At 45.1% G+C, this 21,256-nt stretch overlaps 1 protein-coding gene across 3 annotated transcripts in view; it reads right to left on the bottom strand.

Moving 5' to 3' along the window:
- Positions 1-822: 822 nt before the first annotated feature.
- Positions 823-21,256, bottom strand: part of Dbt (dihydrolipoamide branched chain transacylase E2) — a 36,912-nt gene continuing 16,478 nt past the window's right edge. For all 3 annotated transcript variants that reach the window (NM_010022.4, NM_001357344.1, XM_006500977.4), the window contains 8 exons: positions 17,368-17,549; positions 15,938-16,059; positions 11,499-11,715; positions 10,983-11,149; positions 6,959-7,036; positions 4,631-4,822; positions 4,439-4,510; positions 823-2,771 (listed from right to left, as the gene is read on the bottom strand). In NM_010022.4, coding sequence (NP_034152.2) covers positions 2,604-2,771; positions 4,439-4,510; positions 4,631-4,822; positions 6,959-7,036; positions 10,983-11,149; positions 11,499-11,715; positions 15,938-16,059; positions 17,368-17,549 — 1,198 coding nt within the window. In that variant the 3' untranslated portion in view covers positions 823-2,603. The remainder of the gene's footprint in view (positions 2,772-4,438; positions 4,511-4,630; positions 4,823-6,958; positions 7,037-10,982; positions 11,150-11,498; positions 11,716-15,937; positions 16,060-17,367; positions 17,550-21,256) is intronic.

Raw genomic sequence — 21,256 nt, 5'->3', positions numbered from 1 at the left:
GGCTTTCTGCCTTGCTTTTGTGCTTTCTCAGATATAATCTACTGTATGTGCCAGGCAATTGTGTTCATATTGGTCTATCCTGAGAACTATTTAATATGTGTTTACTGGTGTGTATTTACACGTGTTTTTGGACTCAAACCTTTCTTGGAACAATGCTTTCTTTGTTGTAGTCATGTATAAAAGTGCACGAAGGGCTGGAGCAATGGCTCAGCGGTTAAGAGCACTGACTGCTCTTCCAAAGGTCCTGAGTTCAAATCCTAGCAACCACATGGTGGCTCACAACCATCTGTAATGAGACCTGACATCCTCTTCTGGAGTGTCTGAAGACAGCTACAGTGTACTTACATATAATAAATAAATAAATCTTAAAAAAAAATTTTTAAAAAGTGCACGAAAGCGAAGATGTCTGCAGCACTCACCTGTAGCCCATCTGTTCCTTAATATCCTCAAATCCTAGACAGCTCTGCATAGGTCAGCTAAAGCGAACAGCAATACATGATTTGGGGAGAAGCACTGAAATGCGACAACCACAACAGGCGCTGACTAGGTGGGCCAGTGAGATGGCTCAGCAGGTAGAGGTTGCTGGTGGAAGGAGAGAAGCAAATCCCATGGGTTGTCCTCTGACTTTCATATACTCACTGTGGCACTTCCGAGCACGCACACTCACACTCAGACAAAATAGTAAATACACACACACACACACACACACACACACACACACACAAAATAGTAAATACACACACACACGTACACACACATATATATATGTATATATATATGAATATATATATACACAGTGAACTACTATGAAGGCATACAAAGTATGATAATGTGGAACTGTTTATTGACATATAAAGGTATCCATAATATAAGGATAAATTTTTAAAAAATCAAATTATAAAATAGTAGATACATTATTTCATTTTTATAAAAGAATACTTACCTATGTATACAGATACATGTATCAGAATGTTAACAATGTTTAGATTATAGATAACAGTGTGTTTCCTCCACGCTACCTGTAGTTTTCCCTCCTTCCGACGAAGTCTCACTATGGACCTAACAAGGCCTGCCTGTGTGGGGATTAGAGGTCTACGGACAAAATGCCTATTGGGAATTGGTTTTCTTTTGTTAATTTTCTTTATGTAAAAATAATGGGTTTCATGATGGGAATTTCCAACCAAACAGCATTTACTAAATTTATAACATAGTTCCATTTTTGGAAAAAATCAAACAGGCATTAAAATGACCATTTTTTCTACCACAAAACTTTCATTTAGATAAGTAATTTTTTTCATGATATACTTAGTTAGATAATATTAGAAGGAAAAAACCTCCAAACCTAGATTTCAAAATACTGAATTTCTTTTCTTTTCTTTTCTTTTCTTTTCTTCCTTTCTTTCTTTCTTTCTTTCTTTCTTTCTTTCTTTCTTTCTTCCTTCCTTCCTTCCTTCCTTCCTTCCTTCCTTCCTTCCTTTTTCTTTTTAAATACAGGGTTTCTCTACATAGCTCTGGCTGTCTGTGAACTCACTCTGTAGACCAGGCTGGCCTCGAACTCAGAGATCCACTTGTCTTTGTTTCTCAAGTGCTTGGAATAAAGGCTTTCTCAGCCTTGAATTAGAATCCCCCTGAAGCTATCTGATTAAAGTAGACCTTTTTCAAGATGATCATTAGTAGCATTTCTGTATAAATTAATTTTATGCCCATAATTTCCCATGTGGCTCTTCTTATTAATACGTGCTCCTACTGAGGGCTGGGAGGACAGAACAGACTCCAAGACCTTTTCTCGTGTCTCGCTGAAGGTCACTGAAATCAAAAGGCAACAAATCTCTAAGTATTAAAAGAAAAAAAGACAGTGATGCTATGCTTATGGTATTTTATATCACAAAATGAGTTTGCAAAGTCAAGTATTTCCCAGCAAAATGCGGAAGCTCGCTCACAGCTCTGCACATCCACCCATCTACACATCTACTCTTAACAGCTTTTTTGGTTGTAACCTCCAATTAAGACCAACTTATAACTCCCCCCTTTCAAGAATGCTAATTTATAGCTATAAGACATTTATAGATGATACTTTACACATAAGGCAAGGGTATATGTCTCATAAGCTGAAGAGATAAACAGAATTGCACTTATTTTGTACATTAGTTACTTCGATTGTAGGGAAATGAAAACATACTTGCATACAGAGTCTTTTCCCCGATTAAGTATAATTTAAAAGTTTCATTAAAAAAATCAGTTAAAAATTAAAAAGAAAGAGGGCAAGTTCTGCATGTATACTGCTACTCGCCTTCAGTGGCATTAGTGACATTTAGTGACATCAATTTTGTTTTGTTGCTTGTTTCAACTCACTGACACATAGATCTCAGCACCATAATGGAAGCCCCGCTCTGACCTACACAATGTGATACCCAGGGGAGCCTTACCCACCGCTCCTTTCCAGCAGAAAGCCCAATGTGTCAGTGAGAAATACTGTGCTTTAAAGCCCTACCAAGGCAGCACAAACCATTTCTAATGCAGCCGCAACCAGAGTATGTGCTGGCTCAGCGAGGCCTCACACACTCTTTGGAAATGCGAAAAGTTCACAGATGTCCTGTTTGCCATTATTTCAGATCCAGCAGCATAAACGCTGGGTTTTCTAAGTAGGATTTCCACAAATTAGAGAAGCGTGACATGGTGGCCCCATCGATGACCCTGTGATCCGCTGACCAGCTCACATTCATTATCTGTGCTTTATAAACGTCTCCTTTCTGGTCAAATCGGGGAAGAGCCTAGAAATAATGGAGAATAAGAAATAAACAAGGGTAAACTTTCACTCACTCATAGTGGAAGGAAGATCTGGCAACAGTGGTAGGAGGTTTAGAAAACACCTCCTCCCTGCCGGCGAGTGGGCACCCACCAGGGCTTCTGACAATGCTGCCTCCTCTTCCCCCAACCCTGGGAGGTCATATCCTGAGTCTTAATTTCTTCAAGGGATCTCCTGCCCCACATGTAATATTTCCATTACATTTCATCCAGATTTCAAATAGTTAACATTTATTAATCACCAGGTGCTACATACTCGCAGAGAGAAGAGAACTGAGACAAGGAAGTACACGGACTCCTCTCTGAAGGCAGCAAGGACATGCGACAAGGAGCTGGGGCACGATGGGAGTGTTAGAGGAACAGAAAGCCAGGCTGCTAACCACTGTAGGGGACAGGTGGGAGATGCCACTGTGGTCACTGCCAGAGCAGGTGACAGACAGCATGCAATAAGAAGCAGGGTTTCTCCAGCTTAAAAATGAGAATCCCAAGCCATGATGGGCTATTCTGAAAAAACATACACAAGGGCTTTGGGAGTAGCATACTGACAGAGTTTTTGACTCGCATGTGCAAGTTCCGTCTGTGGTATCAAGTAAATGATAAAAAAGCAAAATGTACATTAAAAATCAGCTACTGGGGCCACAGACCTCGTTCCGCTCAGCACTAAGAACAGTTGCTGAGCCAGAATGAGGACTAGCATTCAGATCCCAGGACCTAAGCAGTAACCTGGGTGTGACCTACACACACCTGTGAGTCCAGAGCAGGACGATGGGGACAGAAGGGTTGGCTCAGGCTTGCTGACTGCCAGCCTAGCCAAAACTCATCTCAAGCTCCAGGTTCAGCAAGAGATCATGGGTCAAAGGAATGGGTCACAGGTGCAGAGTGATACAGCGGAACACCCACACACACTTTAGCCTCTAAGCACATGAAGACATGCACACACACACACACACACACACACACAGAGAGAGAGAGAGAGAGAGAGAGAGAGAGAGAGAGAGAGAAACAAAACCCCTCAGCTATTAATAAGAAATATACAAAATGTAAGTTCTAACTTATTAGATTTAATAGACAGGCCTGGCAAGATGGCTCAACAGATAAAGGTGTTTGCTGCCAAGCCTCATTACCTGAGTTTGAACCTTAGAACCCACATGGTAGAAGGAGAGAACTGATTCCTTAATTGCTCTCTGACCTCTACACAAGTGCTGTAGTTTGTGTGTGGAGCATCACACACACACACACACACACACACACACACACACACACACAGTGTCATAGCCCTGTCCCTCTATTCTAAGAGTTCTAAAACATGGCCACAGATCATTTTTCTTTAAGCCACCGAGATTATTGTTCAAAATACAAGTGCCTTGAAGACCAAGAAATCAGCATCTTGCCAGGCATGGTGGCATACAGCTGTAATCCCAGCGGGTGAACAGCATGGCAGGACCCGGCATCTGAGCCAGCTGGGATGGCACAGTGACCTCTGATCTAGTTCAAGAGAGGGAAGGAAAGGGCGGACTGAGCTACCCAACACAATGCAAACTGCAAAGTGGGAGATAACCTTCAACACTGAGTCTTCCTCATGTTTAGTCTTCCAGCTTACTAAGATTGTCCTGCAGTTCCTCACTACACATACCTTAATCGCTCCCAGGGCACCAATGGCTACTTCCGGTGGCAATATCACTGGCTTGGCATAGGTTCCACCGATCTGAGAAGAGTGGGAAAATTTAGCTTTCAGGGAATGCCCGATAGATTACAAGCTGTATTTTACTGGACCAGGTGATCCGAAATTCAAGTTACACTTATAACTGTGAGTAGCATGACTTACTGATCCAATGTTGGAAAGAGTAAATGTCCCTCCTGTAAGGTCGGTGGTACCGAGCTGACCGGAAGAGCCCAGTTTCTGGAGGCGGTTCAGTTCCATGGCGATCTCAAATACAGAGCGGACCTGAACGTTCTTCACATTGGGGACAATTAACCCCAGCTCAGTGTCCATTGCTATCCCAATGTTGTGAGAAGCCTAGGAAGGAAAAAAATTATTTAGTAGGACTTTTTTTTTTAAGACTTATTTACTTATTTTATGTGAGTACACTGTAGCTGTCTTCAGACGCACCAGAAGACGGCATCAGATCCCATTACAGATGGTTGTGAGCCACCAAGTGGTTGCTGGGAATTGAACTCAGGACCTCTGGAAGAGCAGTCAGTTCTCTTAACCGCTAAGCCATCTCTCCAGCCCCCAGTAAAATGTTTAATACATAACTTACAGCAAAGAAAAGATAAACTCTGCTGCCTTCTAAAACAAAGATACCAAACTATTTTGCCAAGCAAGTATAGACACCCTACGCCTGTAATCTGAATATCCAGGAGGCTGAGGAAGGAAGAGCGATGGTTTGAAGCCTGCTTGTGCCGTCTGGCAAGATCATATCTTACAAAGCCAGAAGGCCAAATGATGAAAGTCACTATTTTCACTAGAATGGAAGTAACTTGGAAGGAAGGGTTTTGGGGAACGAGAGAGCAGTGGGTGTGGGTGCTAGCTGCCCACCTGAGCGGAAACTCTGGAATCCGGGTGGGGAAGTGGCACCAGTGCCCTACCCAAGATAAAATAAATGTAAAATAAGCAAAATAACTTAACCAAACTTAAAAGACTATTTTAGAAGACACATACAGTAATTGTAAAAAATGGAGCTAAGGGAATCAATGCAAAAGGATGAAGGAGTTAACCAGGCGACAGCATCATGTGGTTTCGTAACAATCAGCGTATTTGCCAGAAGGTCACGGAGGAAATACATGACCATATCATATCTATTGACTTATGATGATATCCACAATACTTAAATGAAAAAGAGAAAAGCAAATTAAAGAAAAATATGTATTACTTCAATGAATTCCTGGAAGACTATCATTGTGAACAGGAAATTATCTGAGGCCACAGGATTGAAAGCAAACATTTTTTTCTAAGTTTTTAAAAACAAGCTACATTTAATTAGGAAGGATTAAGATGAAAATAAACAGTCCACTGTATTAGGCACACTGAAGGGCTTTGACCCGATCCCTATACTACCTAAGCGCATGAACCCTTGGTCTCTGTGTTTTGGTGGTGCTGTGTCAGCACTAACCACTGAGCAACCGTCTTGACTCTCCCTAACCTGACTACGAGCTGAGGATTGCTAAGGTAAGGAGAAGTGAATATAGGAATTAATACGGCAAGAATTTTGTCTTAAGACACTTTCACTCCAAACTGAAGACCTCACTCAACCTGGATCTAAATGTATTACTTAAAAAAAAAAATTATAGCCGGGCATGGTGGTGCACGTCTTTAATCCCAGCCCTTGGGAGGCAGAGGCCGGCGGATTTCTGAGTTTGAGGCCAGCCTGGTCTACAAAGTGAGTTCCAGGATAGCCAGGGCTACTCAGAGAAACCCTGTCTCGAAAAAAAAAGAATGATGAATTACTCTTTTGGGCTGGAGAGATGGCTCAGTGGTTAAGAGCACGTGCTGTCTGTCCAGATGACCCAAATTAAGTTCCCAGCACCTACATCGGGAGGCTCTCTACAGTCCATCCCTCCAGCTGAGCGGAGGCCTCTGGCCTCCAAGGCACCTGCACTCACGGGCACATAGCACATGCAGACATACATGCCTACCTACACACACTTTTTAGCAACTGCTCTCTTTTTCAGAGTCCACACTGTAATCTCGAGAGGCCAAGCTTCTGGGATGCTGAGTCACACGGGGAACTCTTCACTGCCTCACACACTTATAATTCCACTTATTTGTTTATTTGTTTGTTTATTATTTTGGTTTTTCAAGGCAATGTTTTTTTTGTGTAGCCCTGGCTATCCTGGAACTCTCTCTCTGTAAACCAGGCTGGCCTTGAACTCACAAAGCTCCACCTGCCTCTGCCTCCTGAGTGCCGGGATTAAAGGCGTGTGCTACTACCAGGGTAGTTCCGCTATATTAAATGGGAAATCAACAAGACTTTTGAAGGGGACACTGCACAGCTGAACAAAATCCTTATTAAACAGCAAAAGCAAAGCCAACAGACTGAAGCCTAAGTTTAATGGCCTATGCTATATACCTTTCTTTCCTGTCTGAAAAAGGGCCAGTGTTTGAGTAGCCTATCTTCTATTAAATCGAAGATTTTCAAAATGCATAGCCAACCTTGTAGGTGATGTTCTGGCAGTTCTCGTCCACGGAGGCATTGAGGATAGGAAACTGCAGGAGTCCCAGAGAAGCAGCCTGTTAACAGGAAAGAGAAGTCGCCATGAACACTCTGGCCTCACACAGGCATGGAGGACTGCAGGTGACAGAAGGTAGCCGGGCAGAGGGAAAGAGAGCTCGAACTCAAGGCCACGCGCACACAGCTTTCTCCCTTCCAGAAACTCGGATCTCTAACCAAGGTGAAGCTAGGATGCCCTAACCATGGAGAAACAAACGATGCAACGGGCAGGTCACCTGCAAACAGGAAGGGGACTTTCAATATAACCATGCAGGAAGGGACACAGGGCAGTAATTTCAAAGCGATCATTAGAGGCCACGGGTTCCACGGGTGCCCTTGGCCTGGTCAGGGGCAGAGCTGGCAGAGCCCACCTGCTGGCAGGCACACATTCCTGTTTGCCCCCTTCCACCCCTCCCCTGCTCTTTAAACTTCCTTTGTCTTCATATCATTCTCTCCTGCGCATGGGCTGAGTTCCCTAACTTCGAAATGTCTCCCTGATCCCAAATGTTCAGGACATTCAAAGACGGTTTAGACGGAGATCTTTCATAGTGACTAGTGTAGTTACAACAGGCTGTGGCTATGGAGTCTCTTGTGACTGAGACAGTCTGTTCTATAGAAGCAAGTTCAGGCCAGCCAGGAACCAAGAACAAGAACAAGAATAAGCAAATAAAAATCCACACCTGAAGTTAGTCAAAAGTAGGACCAATAGAAATGGAGGTTTGAGTATAATATTTTTGCAAATGATAATACAAGATATGTAGATATAGATATATATCCCACATTTCATACTTTGTAGTATTTTTAAAGGTTTTAAAATTTACATTTAAATTTAAAATAAAATTCGCAAAACTTATTTTTGAAAATACCAAGAGATTATTATTCATTTAGCTAGAACAATGAAGAAACACAGCGGTGAAAGAGACCCAGTTGTCTGAGAGCTGGTCTATCCTGGCTTCAGAAGGGGCCAGGTCTTTCCCCGGGAGGCAGGATGGGGAGGGTCAGGAAGACAGGGTGGTGCCCTCTTGCCAGTCTTCCTCTCAGTTCCCCTAATGCTGGGCCTTTCTCCAACAGTCCACCCCACACATTTCCTCTACTTCCCTTCCCCAGTTCACTCTTTCAGGGTATAATCAGCCCCCTGCTTCCTTGAGGGGGTGAAACGTTCCCTCAGCCTTCTTTTACAGAGGAAGAAGGCTATATTTTTTACCACCTCTTTATCACCTTCTCTTCTGCAGGCTGCCTCTTACCAGACTATCTCAGGGTCTCTAATCCCTACACCTCCTCAGCTAACAGCCCACAGGTCTTGCCTCTGCAGGGCCTTGGCAAACTCAAGGCCCTGTGGTTATTATGCTAACAGCCTGTTACTAACTCTCTCCTGTTTAACCTTGGCGAAACAAACTGCTACCTATCTGCTTAAAGCATTGTCCTTGTCTCTGAGTGTGGAGGCTGAAGTAATGACTCTAGCTTTTCATGACACCCTGTGTGCATCTGCACCCTTTGGTAGTTAAGCTCCCAGCTTAGTCAGGTGACTGGCTTTGGCCAGTGGGAACAGAACAAGTTCAATGAACAATGAAGAAACACAGCGGTAAAAGAGACCCAGTTGTCTGAGAGCTGGTCTATCCTGACTTCAGAAGGGGCCAGGTCTTTCCCTGGGAGGCAGAATGGGGAACAAAAAAGCCTCAGCACTTCTGCTGTTTCTCTTCACCTGCTCCAGGGCTGAGACAGAGGAGCACGCTGAGGAGAAGGAAGACAGTACAGAAGAGAAGGGGCCATCCCTGCTGGGCCTTCCTACAACAGTCACCCTCTGGCCAACTGCAAGTTTCTGTAGAAGGGAGAGATTCCTGCCAAGGTCAGCAGACTCATACCCAGTTTACCTCATGAGAATCCATAAACAACCGATGCTTTATTCCATTAAATTTGGGAGTAGTTAGTTTGCTATACAGTAATGGAAACCAATTATCTGTCTTCTAAGGAGCTCATGCTATCACCACTTTCCTTGCTAATTCAGGTTCTACCTACTGCTGTAAAGCCCCGAGCTGCCCTCTCATTCACACAACTTTGAGTGACACCTCTATAGGTGATTCTCTACCCCTAACAGAGTCCAGATGCCCTCCCCCCACCTTCATTTGGAGACATCCATGACCTTCCATGCTTAGAGATTATCCATTTGCAGGGCAGATGCTAAAGGAGAACACATTGTGTCTCAGGGGCTCAGTATCTGGAGAAGGGAACCAGGCTAACAACAGCAGCACACTAAAGCGCACCACAGTGGGCAGCAATAGCATGTGGTGACAGTGGGAGCCACAGAGGGATTCTGGAGTCTATATCTGAACGGATCCCATATTTAAAATGCACAGATATTTGAAAGAGGAGGCCAGGAGAGATGGCTCATGCCTGTAATCTCAGTTCAGCACTAGGAAGGCTGGGGCAGGACTGTGAGTTTCAGGCCAGCCTGGGCTAGCTAGTGAAACTGTTGCAAAAAACAACAAACAAAACAAAATAGGGAGAGAAGAGAGAGAAACAGAGAGAGAGACAGAGACAGAGAGACACAGAGAGACAGAGGGAGAGACCTGGTGGATATTTCAGCTCAATGTGATTAAAACAGAGTGGGCAGAGAGTGGTTTTGAGGAGACTGGAGGGGTAGCCAGCAGAGACTTGTAGGCCACACTAAGGACTTGGGAAATCATCCTAAAGGCACTGAAGGGAAACTGCTGAAAGAATCGGGATCCGATTCAATTTGAGTGAAAGATGATTTGTCCTGGCAGACTGTGAAGAAAGGGCGGGAGGAGCCATGTCGAATGAGGAGAGGCCAGAGCAGGACCAGAGCAGACTAGAACGTCCGTGAGAAGACTGTCAGCCACTCTGAGGCCCAGTTTTCTTCAGAGGGAAGTGGAGAATGTACTATCTGCACATCTGGAATACCACTGAGATGTAAGGGATAGCTGTCTGGAGCTTGCTTACCGAAGCCTGACACACGGTAGCTGCTTTGCAGTGGCTGTTAATGTCACTGCCAGTGACCCAGCAGTGCCACACTCAGAAGCCTCCCCGTGGATGTGTTGAAGACATGGAAACGAATACTACTGTTATGTGTGGCCACTTCATGTCTCCTTTCAGCTCAAACTGGAACTTTCCTCTTCCCCTCTCTTTCAGGCTTCCCTCAACTGTCAGCAGGGTTCTCTTCCTAGCTTCAAGTGGGGAGACGGCTCTGTACTTAGGAGCATGCACTACACCTACAGAGGACCCCAGCTGAATGACTCGCCACTGCCTGCTAACTCTGGCTCCAGGAGATCTGACTGTCACCCTCTTTTAGCCTCTGTGGGTACATACATGAACACAAACACACACACACACACACACACACACACACACACACACACAAACAGCCAGGCATTGTGGTATATGTCTTTAATCCCAGCACTTGGGAGGCAGAGGCAGGTTGATGTCTGAGTTTGAAAGCAGTCTACATCATAAGTTCCAAGCCAGCCAGGGATGCAACTCTGCCTCAAACACAAACAAACAAACAAACAAACAAACTCTTGGGCTGGCGAGGTGGTTCAGTGAGCTGAGCGAGGCACTTTTCCTCCTGACAACCCGAGTTCAATCCCTGGGACTCACAAGGTAGAAGAAGAAAACGGACTCCTATAAGTTGTCCCCTTGAGTGCACTTGAGTGCATAAACACACAAGTATACACTCACACACAGCACGCACACTCACACACACTAAATAAATAGGTAAATGTAACTTAAACATAAAATAAATCTTAGAGAAAGAGGTAAGCAGATTAAAAATATAATACAGCTTTCAACTGTATAAATTCCTATGAATCAAAGAGGGTGCGTTTGGACTTTTTTCCCCCCAAGTCTGACGATATGGCATAAAGCAGTACTTTAATTCTAATCTGCTGCATCTTTACAAGACCAAGTGGCACCATCCCCTCTGGGGCCTGGCCTGGGATGAGTGAAACTCACCTTTAAGAAGAAGGGCATGAAGGAGAGTTTGATTCCACGCGCCAAAGCAACAGGTTTCAGCTCTTCTCGAAGCTTAACCAGTTGAGTAAGGTCAATCTCATCACAATACCCGAAGTGGGGAATCTTCAGGGCTGCAGACATGGTCTTCACCATTGCCTTCTGGAAGCCTACAAGAAAGCCAGTCGTTTTATATAAACCTGACAATATTATTTTTCAATACAAAAATAGAAAAACTGTACCATTGTATTATGGTAATTTCATGATGAGTTTGAAATTTTCTGTTAGTGAGAACTGAAAGCCAGGCGTGGTGGTCCGCGCCTTTAATCCCCAGCGTCGGGGAGGCAGAGGCAGGAAGATCTCTGTGAGTACACAGCCAGCCTGGTCTACATATGGAGTTCTAGGGCTACACAGTGAGATCCAGGCTCAAAAGGCAATCAAAAATATCATACGATGAAGATGCGTCTCCTGAGACAATTCCCCAAAGTAAATTACACCGCTTCATATCACTGCTGTTACCTGTCACTGGCTCTGTTCGGTCTTTGCCTGTGAACACTGGAGGCTTTGCTATCGGCGTGGGAAAGGTCCTGTCTTTGGGCTGTGGTGGAGGTGGTGTGATTTCAGATTTTGGTGAGGGAGGCAGTATGGCTCCTGTCTGCTTTTCCAAAAAGCTGAGAATATCTTCTTTAAGTATTCTGCCATCTTTTCCTGAGCCAACAACTTCACTCAGCTTAATCTAAAACAGAATACATTTTGGTGTTAAGAATAAACTTACCATCAACGTTTAAAGATGGAGCAGAAAAGCCAGGCAGTGATGGCACAAGCCTAGTCCCAGCACTCGGGAGGCAGAGGCAGGCGGATGGCTGAGTTCCAGGCCAGCCAGGGCTAAACACACACACACACACACACACACACACACACACACACACATATTCTTAAAAAATAAGAGTAGCCCTGCAGCCCAGGACAGCCAGGGATACACAGGGAAACCCTGTTTTGAAAAACCAATGCACACACACACACACACACACACACATATAATACATATATATATATGTAAACATTTTCCCCAGTAACTTTGTTTGAGGAACATTTTCATCATTTAAGAAACAAGCCTCAGGACCTCTGGGTAAGCAGTTGTTACTTTTACACACTGTTTTACACACAGTTTTACACACAGTTGTTACTTTTACACACTGTTGTTCATTTGTCCATTTAAATCTCCAAAGTCTCTAAATCTCCCCATTATTCTTTGTCTCTTTCTTTGTTTTTCTTTTTTTTTTAAAGTCAGGTCCCTCTGAATAGTCCTAGCTGGTCTGGAACTTACTGTGTAGGTGAGGATGGCCTTGAACTCACAGAGATCCACCTGCCTCTGCCTCCTGAGGTATGGGCCACATCCCCTAGGACCAGAGTTACAGCCAGCTGCTGGCTGACATGTAGGTTCTGTGAATCAACTCCGGGTCCTCTGTGCAGCAAGGCATCTTTACCGTTGAGTCATTTCTGACATTCCTTCTCATATATTCTTATTGCTTATTAGTGAAACTCACTACTTTGTATAGTTAATATATATTGATTTTTTTTTTTTAAGATATGAACGTTATCGGTTGCTGTACTGGGTGGTTTTGTGTGTCAACTTGACACAAGCTGGGGTTATCACAGAGAAAGGAGGCCTCCCTTGAGAAAATGCCTCCATGAGATCCAGCTGTAAGGCATTTTCTCAATTAGTGATCAAGTGGGGAGGGCCCATTGTGGGTGGTGCCGTCACCGGGCTGGTAGTCCTGGGTTCTGTAAGAGAGCAAGCTGAGCAAGCCAGGGGAAGCAAGCCAGTAAGGAACATCCCCCCATGGCCTCTGCATCAGCTCCTGCTTCCTGACCTGCTTGAGTTCCAATCCTGACTTCTTTTGGTGATGAACAGCAGCATGGAAGTGTAAGCTGAATAAACCCTTTCCTCCCCAACTTGCTTCTTGGTCATGATGTTTGTGCAGGAATAGAAGCCCTGACTAAGACAGGAGCCTAGCCCAGTGTCATCACAGAGGTTTCCTCTGGCAATGACAGGAGTGGGTGCAGAGACCACAGCGACACACTAGGTGGAAAGAGAGCCCAAATTGGAGATCTCTACCGGGTTCCTACCCTGGGAACAAGGGGAACCCCACAGAAGATAGAAAGGAAAAGTGTAGGAGCCGGAGGGCTCAGGACACCAGGAGAACACAGCCCACAGAACAAGCAAGCAGGGCTCACAGGAGCCCAGAGACGGAAGCAGCAATCCCATAGCCCGCAAGGTCTGCACTAGCCCTCTGCCTATGATCGGGTTGTAAGCTTGGTATTCCTGTGAGACTCCTAACAGTGGGAATGGGTGTGTCTCTGACTCTTCTCCCCGGCTCCAGGGACTCTTGTCCTCCTCCTACTGTGCTGCCTTGCAGAGCCTTGACGGGAGGGTTTGTCCCCAGGCTTAGGGTGTTTTGTTACACTGTGCTCGGTTGATGTCTCTGAGAGGCCTGCACTTTTCTGAAGGGAAATGAGGAGGAGTGGATCTGGGCAGGGGGTATGGAGGGACAACATTGACTGGGAGGGGAAACTCTGACAGGGATGTACTGAATGAAAAGAATAAGTTAAAAAACAAAAACAAAATCTGAATGTAAAGAGAAGCCACAGAGAAGCCAGCTGTGGTAACCCAGGTTTATAATCGGAAGCAGAGGCATTGTGAATTTAAGGCCAGACTGGGCTACAATAGGAAGTGCCAGTGAGCCTGAGATATATAGCTCCTATTTAAAACCCCTAACACGGGCTGGGGTGTAAATCAGTTTGTGGACCATCTGCTCTTGAGAACACAAGGCAGAACACATCACAGAGTCCTCCCCACAAGCAGAACTGTCCTGGCACTTCCACAGCTCAATTACACATGCGCACAATACAAACTTTTGGGTTTTTTTTTCCCCTCACGGTAACAACTATACTTCTCTCAGAAATTCTCTGCATCACAGCGGAGTGGGAAGAACTCAGCTGTGTAAACAGAACTCGCCTCAGTCTCCCAGGTCGGCCACTTACTTTGGGCTTGGACAAGTTAACACACCTCCCGGTCCTTTCTCACCAGCAACAGTGAGGATCCAAACACCCTGGAGGGCTGTTGTAAACATCTGCGCTATCGTGTCTGGGGCCTGGCACGGAGAAGCTTGAGGTAATGGATGGGAAGGCTGCTGTGCGGCACCAGCGCTTCTGAGGCGACAACAGCCCCTGATAAACTCTGGCCTCACTGCACTGTTGGCTGTGTGACTGCGCTGGCAACCGTCCCACTGTAGGTTTCACAGTAGCTCCTTATCTGTGAGGCTAATTGAGACATCTAAATTCCTATCAGTGTCAGGGAGCCATGCTGCCAGGCCTGTTAGCCACCACACAGCACAGAAAAGGCTGCAGTTTGGATCTGGAATGTCTGTGTTCCAGGTTTGTGCTCAGCAGAATACGGTGGGGATTGCCTATAATTCCAGCGCTCTGAAGACTGAGGTAGAGGAGTAGAGATTATGAGGATAGCCTGGGCTATATAATGATTTGAGGCCAGCTTGGACCACATAATGAGATCCTATTTCTTTCTTTCTTTTTTTTTTTAAAGCATGCATACATAAACATAAAAAATAAATAAAATAAAGGACTGGTTTAATTTAGTGGAGGTGGGACAATGTGGAAACTTTGAGTTGGAGTCTACGGGGAGATTTTCCAGTTACTATGGGTGTGTCATCAAAGGGGACTGTGGGTGGCCTTTTCGTCCCCATCTCTGAGGAGAGTAAGCGTCCACATCTGTGCACACCATGTGCTGCAGCACCACACACCTAGGACAAGGCGGCTGATGGCTCATGAACTGAAGACCAGGAAGCTAGGAGCCAACTTAAACATCTCTTCTTTAGAAGGTGGTTTATTTGGGGGATTCTGTTGGAGTTATGGAGAGCTGAGTAACTTACAGATGGACAAAGGCAACACAACTCTCGAGTCTCAGCACAGGTTGGTAGAGGTTTGTTGCCTTGTCCATTTCTTTCCCACTCTTAAGTCTCTCCCCTTTGCTACACTCTCCTTCCCTTTACAGACTCTTGCTTCTTTAAGAAACCAATCACAGGCATCCACATTCTTAAACGGTGTCTCTAGGCGACCTAAGCTAAAATGCTGGTGTGTACATGTGTGCTTGTTTGCTGTGTTCCTGTGTATGTGTGTGCTCATGCGAGGGTGGGTACACGTTCACACCCGAGCCTGTGCATGTGGAGGTCAGAGGCTAACCTCTGGTGTCATTTCTCAAGAGCTTACTTTTTTGAGGCAGCGTCTCTCACTACATCTGAAGTTTGCCAGCTGAGACCGGACTGGCTTGCCATAGAGCCCCAGGGCTCCTGTAAGCTCTTCATCCTGAAAGTTGGAATCACACATGCGCACCACCATGCCAGGCTTCTTTTGTGAGTGCTGGAGGGCTCAGCTCTGCGCACTAAGCATTTCACCGTCTAAGCCACCTATCACCCCAGCCCCAAGACACTGGTATTTAGAAATATTTAAGAAATGTTAACTGCTACTGCTACTGGGCTCTGGGGAAGGAAAACGATACCACATTATTCAATTAATATGAAGTGCTGCATTCACAATGACCTGCCATTTCTTCCTGGTGCTTTATTTTTATTGGCGTGAATGAATTTATGTCACAAATGTGTGAAGTGTTATTAGGTGCCAGAAGCGGCTATCAGATACAGAAGAGCAGGAGTTGACGGTAGTGGTTGCGAGCCACCCACCATGGTCCCGGGAACAGAACCCAGGTCCTCTGGAGGCAGCAGATGCTTGTAACAGTGCAGCCATCTCTGCCCCTCCCAGGTGGAACCACTTTCATTAATTCCAGCTTAAACCATTTCACAGAGAGCTTTTTTTTTTTTTTTTCAGAGATACAAATGTATACTTTCTATGTAGTCTCAAACTTCACTTTTAAGAAGACTCACATTGTTTTCCATTGCCAGCCGACGCACTGCAGGCGTTGCTAGTGTTTTCTGGCCTTTTATCTCTTGGTGAGTGTGCTCATCATGGGACACAGCGGGGGTTTCAACAACATCTTCCTCTGAATCTGGAAACAAGGTTAGACAGCATCAGTCAGAAAACATCTCTTCAAAAGCTTAGTGGCGGGGTTGGCCAGAGGGCTGTGTCAGTAAAGCACTTGTCATGCAAGCATAAGGACCTGAGCTTGGCTCCTCAGCACCCCATGAATGTCAGGTGTTGCAGTGTGTGTCAGTGACCCCAGCACGGAGGGGGAAGATGGGGGAAACAAACATATCTGGAGTTCATTGCCAGGAAGCAGGACTGAACTGATGTGCCCCGGCTTCAGTGAGACACAGTCCCTCAGAGAAGGTGGGAAGTGATAGAAGAAGACCCTGGATAGCAACCTCTGCATGCATGCTCACACACATACACACACACACACACACATTAGCAAGTACATACCACACACACACACACACACACACACACACACACACACACACACACTTCACAGTTATTGGTCTATGACTAACTCTGGATTGCTCAGATGGGAAACAGGGCAACCCTGAGATGTGCCGTGGAATTTTTAAGGTTTGGGGCCGAGTGAGTTGTCCTTAGGTCGTCACAGGTGTGCTCTCTCTCCTGCAACTCTGGAGCTCTCCCTCCACTCTTGGGTCTCACAGGTGACGCCTCCTCCTACACAAAGTCCTGCTGCGACGCATCACCACTGGCCATCTGCACAGAGGCCAAGCCTGGGAGGACTCCAGATCTGAGACATTGAATCTGCTGTCCTACTATGTTAGATTTAGTTTCTCTAGACTCCAGTTTGTGCTCTTACTGATCAATGTTCGGGACCTCGGTCACTAGTCCCTGAGAGAGCTTCTTGCTTCACTGAACATCAAAGTTTCCAGAGGGCAGACATCAGACAGATGAAGTCTTACTGTACAGGTTTTTGCTGTGGTATTGGATTGAAAGATAATCAGGTATCATGGAAAGTCTTTTCAGACTTCCTAGTTTTCTGATCTAAATCCTCAACCCAGATTTCATAACTTAGAATTATCCTATTTGAGACAGAGTTTCTCTGTAGCCAAGGATAGCTTTAAACTCGATATGTAGGCCGGGTGGTGGTGGGGCACACCTTTAATCCCAGCACTTGGGAAGCAGCGGCAGGCAGATTTCTGAGTTCCAGGACAGCCAGGGCTATACAGAGAAACCCTGTCTCGAAAAAACAAAAACAAAAACAAAAACAAAAAAACCAAAAACTCGCTCTGTAGCTTAAGCTGGCTTCGAACTCACAATCTTCCTGCCTCCACCTCACCATGCCGGGCAGGGACTGTTTTATACTGGGAGTCAGCACAAAAGGAAAGCAGTAATGAATGTGGCCAGACACGCTCACCCTTTAAAGCTTCTGTCTCAATGTCGATCAGTGGTTTCCCCACATAAGCGATATCATCTAGATTGTAATAGAGCCTCTTAATGACGCCATCGTAACGGCTGGTGATGGTGACAGAGGCCTTGTCACTTTGAACTTCACAGATGCTGTCAAACTGAGACACCGTATCTCCTTCTTTTACATACCTAGGAGAGAGAGACACAGACACATTTACATGAATAGTCGTGATTACAAGTCACCCTTGCATGTTCCTGTAAATGCCACTCGGAGTTGCATCCGAGCCATCTAGTGCAGTATTGACGCCCAAATGCCTGAGAAATATTTTAGAAGAGATGGAAAGGCTTTCTGAGTTTCAGACGAACCCCTAACAAATGATAAAATTAAAAACAAAACTAAACCCTTTATCTCAAGGTTTAATTACACATTCAGGTATATCAGTTCTTCTTCTTCTTTTTTTTTAAGCGATTTGTTTATTCTTATTGTATATGAATTGGTGTTTTGCCTGCATGTATGTCTGTGTGACAGTGTCAGATCCCCTGGAACTGGAGCTACAGACAGTTCCATATGGGTGCTGAGAATTGAACACAGGTCCTCTGGAAGAGCAGCCAGTACTCTTAACCCCTGAGTCATCTCTCTGGCTCCCCTAAACAATTTTTTTTTAAAAAAATTTATGCACATGGGTGTTTTGCCTGTTTGTATGCCTGTCTGAGGGTGTCAGATCCCCTGGAAGGGGAGTTACAGACACTTGTGAGCTATCATGTAGGTGTTGGGAACTGAACTGAACCCAAGTCCCCTGGAAGAGCAGCCAGTGCTCTTAACTGCTGAACCATCTCTCCATTCCTGTTAAATAAGTTTTAAAAATGTTGCATTTGAGTGATATTTCCTCTTGTTGTATAATACTATGTAATGAGCATCCCTAATTAAAAAATACAAAATCTGAGATTTTTTTCTGCCCCAACAACGATGCTCAAAACCTTTGACTCTGGATGCTCAAGTGCTGAGGCCTAAGCAAGAATTCTGTAACCCACTGTACAAAACCTGAAGCAGTTTTGGTCCTAAACATCTCAGATAAATTATATTCAACCTGTATTAGCTTCTGATCAGATTTCAAGAGTGAACACTGGCTTTAGAAGTAAATAACAATGATGACAAGGATGATGGTGATGTCATCAGTAGGCATCCTTTGTGATTTTCTCTTGCCCCAATGCCATATTCTTTTTGCCTAGTCCAACACAGTCTTAAAAAACAAAGATAATGCCCCCAAACTGAAGGAAGACTGGGAAAATGATGCCCAGTCAAATAGAAAATAGCAACAAAGTGGCCGAAGGGTACAAGACAAAAGACACCGAATTCTGCAGTTAAAGACTGAGTAAGATAAAAATATACTAGAAGGCTGAACAACAGATTGTCTTTGGTAGAGGAAGGAACCAGCGAATCTGCGGATTAGTCAGTCAGTTGAGATCTCCGAGACAATGTCATAGCGCACACTAACACACATGCTGGGGTCTCAGGAGGAAAGGAAGGACACAGGGTCAGAATGACAGTTCAAGAAGCTGAGCATGGCTGCACAGACCTGTGACCCCAGCACACAGATGGCCAAGTCAGAAGGATCATGAATGCATGGTGAGACGCTGTCTGAAGAAAGAAAGAAAGAAAGAAAGAAAGAAAGAAAGAAAGAGAGAGATAGGGAGGGAGGGAGGGAGAAAGGAAGGAAGGGAGAGAGGGACGAAGAACTATTTTAAGAAATAATGACCTAAATGTTAAACCTGAAACTGCCAGAAGAAAACACAGGTAATAGCTTGCATGAAACAGGTGTAGGAAAGCCAACAAGGGACAAGTGGGACTTCATAGGATAAAAGGCTGCTGTACGCCTCAAGAGACAGACGACTCGGTGAAGCGGAAGCCCACAGAGCCGGAGAGAATCTCTGTCAGCTATCCATCTAACAGGAGATTAATATCCCAAACATATAAAGAACTCAAGAAACAAACAGTCAAAAAGACAAAACTCATTAAAAAGGGAGGGGTGGGAATGGGGGCAGGGGAGGTGGGGCTGGGACCTAAACAGAGAATTCTTAAAAGAAAGAAAAAAAACAAAAAGCTAAAAAAATTTCAAAAAAAATGTTCATTTTCCATAGCAATTTGGAAAATACAAATCAAAACAACTTTGAGGACTCATTTTACCCAAGTCACAGTGACAAAGATCAGCAGCAACACAAGTGACAACGAACTCTAGGAGTGCGGGGAAGGGAACCCTCCCTCACTGTTGGTGGGATGGCAAACTGGTTAGGCCACTCTGGCAATCTCACATCTGTGGAGAATTCTCAAAAAGCTAGACTAAATCTACCATATGAGCCTGCCGTTCTACTTGTTGGCATCTGCCCAAAGGAGCCGTACATCCCACTTCCCAGATACTTGCTTGGCATGGTTCTTGCTGACTGCTGCTGTTCACAATAGCTGGGAAATGGAAACAACCCAAATGTCCTTCAGCTGGTGAAAGGACAAGGGAAATGTGACATAATGCACACCTGGAATACTGTGCAGCAGCAAAAAGAAATGAAACCATGGACTTTGTAGGTGAGTGGGTGGAACTAGAGCCAGAAGGACAGACATCATGCTCTCCAGGTGAGTGGGTGGAACTAGATCCAGAAGGACAGACAGACATCATGCTCTCCAGGTGAGTGGGTGGAACTAGATCCAGAAGGACAGACAGACATCATGCTCTCCAGGTGAGTGGGTGGAACTAGACCCAGAAAGACAGACAGACATCATACCATGCTCTCCTTGTTCTGAGGCTCCAAGCCCCAACTCTTTAGATGTGAGCACATATTCTGGAAAACTACAGAAACACACACTACAGAAAGGGACTATTGCTAGGGCGGTAGAGTCAGGAACAACAGAGAGAACAGCAGAGCACACGGGATCTGATAGGGAAAACTGGAAAGATGAGGGGCACGAACTAGGGAGGTGGGAAGAAGATAAATACAAAAGTAAGAGAGAGATACAGTAAGATTAAGGAGGTCTAAAAAGGGCACAAGGAATGATACTATTAACTACCTACCTACACAAACACAAAACAAAATAAACTCTGTAATATACTAAGTCTGTGTATAAATAGTTTAAATGAAATTTTCCCATTTGGGCTGACAATGCTCCTTCCAAAGTTCCACACCAGGCATGAGATGGCCTCTTTTGAGGTGTTGCTCAGAACTACCCAAGAGACTTCCTCATCATCACAGACTATTGCTATTGCCCTTGGAAACCCTAGAGGCGGAATGCAAGTCCCTAACTCGGAAACAACACGACACACTTCAGACACAGGCCCAGAGGCCCCTGAGCTGGAACTGACTCCAGTCCTGCAAGCTTCCAAAGGAGGGAGGCAATCGACAGTCGTCCCCCCCCCCCCCCCCCCCGCAGCTATGACACCTGTGAGCCACAACAAAGACCAGCATGCTTGCACAACAGCCCTAAGCATGCAGCAGGGGTTCCCTGTGGCTCCCAACAGCTCCCTGATTAGACTCAAGGTCACTCAGGCTAGTACAAAAACCCAGACAACCACCCAGGGCTAGTGAGTTATGGATCTGAGAGGAGAGCCTACAGCCCTCACTTCACTAAACCTGAAAAATTTCTAGCTTCATCCTAAACATCTGTCCTTATACGCACAGGTCAGTGCATCCTCATTCCCCTATCAAAGAAACTTCTCAGAGACCATTATACAAAACAACAGCCAGTCAGAATGCAGAGGTGTGGAGCCCAGTCCCAGTGGGTATTCTACAGAACACTCTCAAAGCTAAGCCTTCTCCTTGAGCAAAACGGGACGGAAAGATGCTGAGTCAGAGGATCATGGAATTTGTTGTAAGATTTGTCTCCTAGTAATGTCAGAAGCTACACCCAT

This window comes from Mus musculus, chromosome 3 (assembly GCF_000001635.26).
Source record: "Mus musculus strain C57BL/6J chromosome 3, GRCm38.p6 C57BL/6J".
Taxonomy (NCBI): Eukaryota; Metazoa; Chordata; class Mammalia; order Rodentia; family Muridae; genus Mus; species Mus musculus.
Note: the sequence above shows the minus strand (reverse complement) of the source record. Positions and strands in the feature narration are given on the sequence as shown.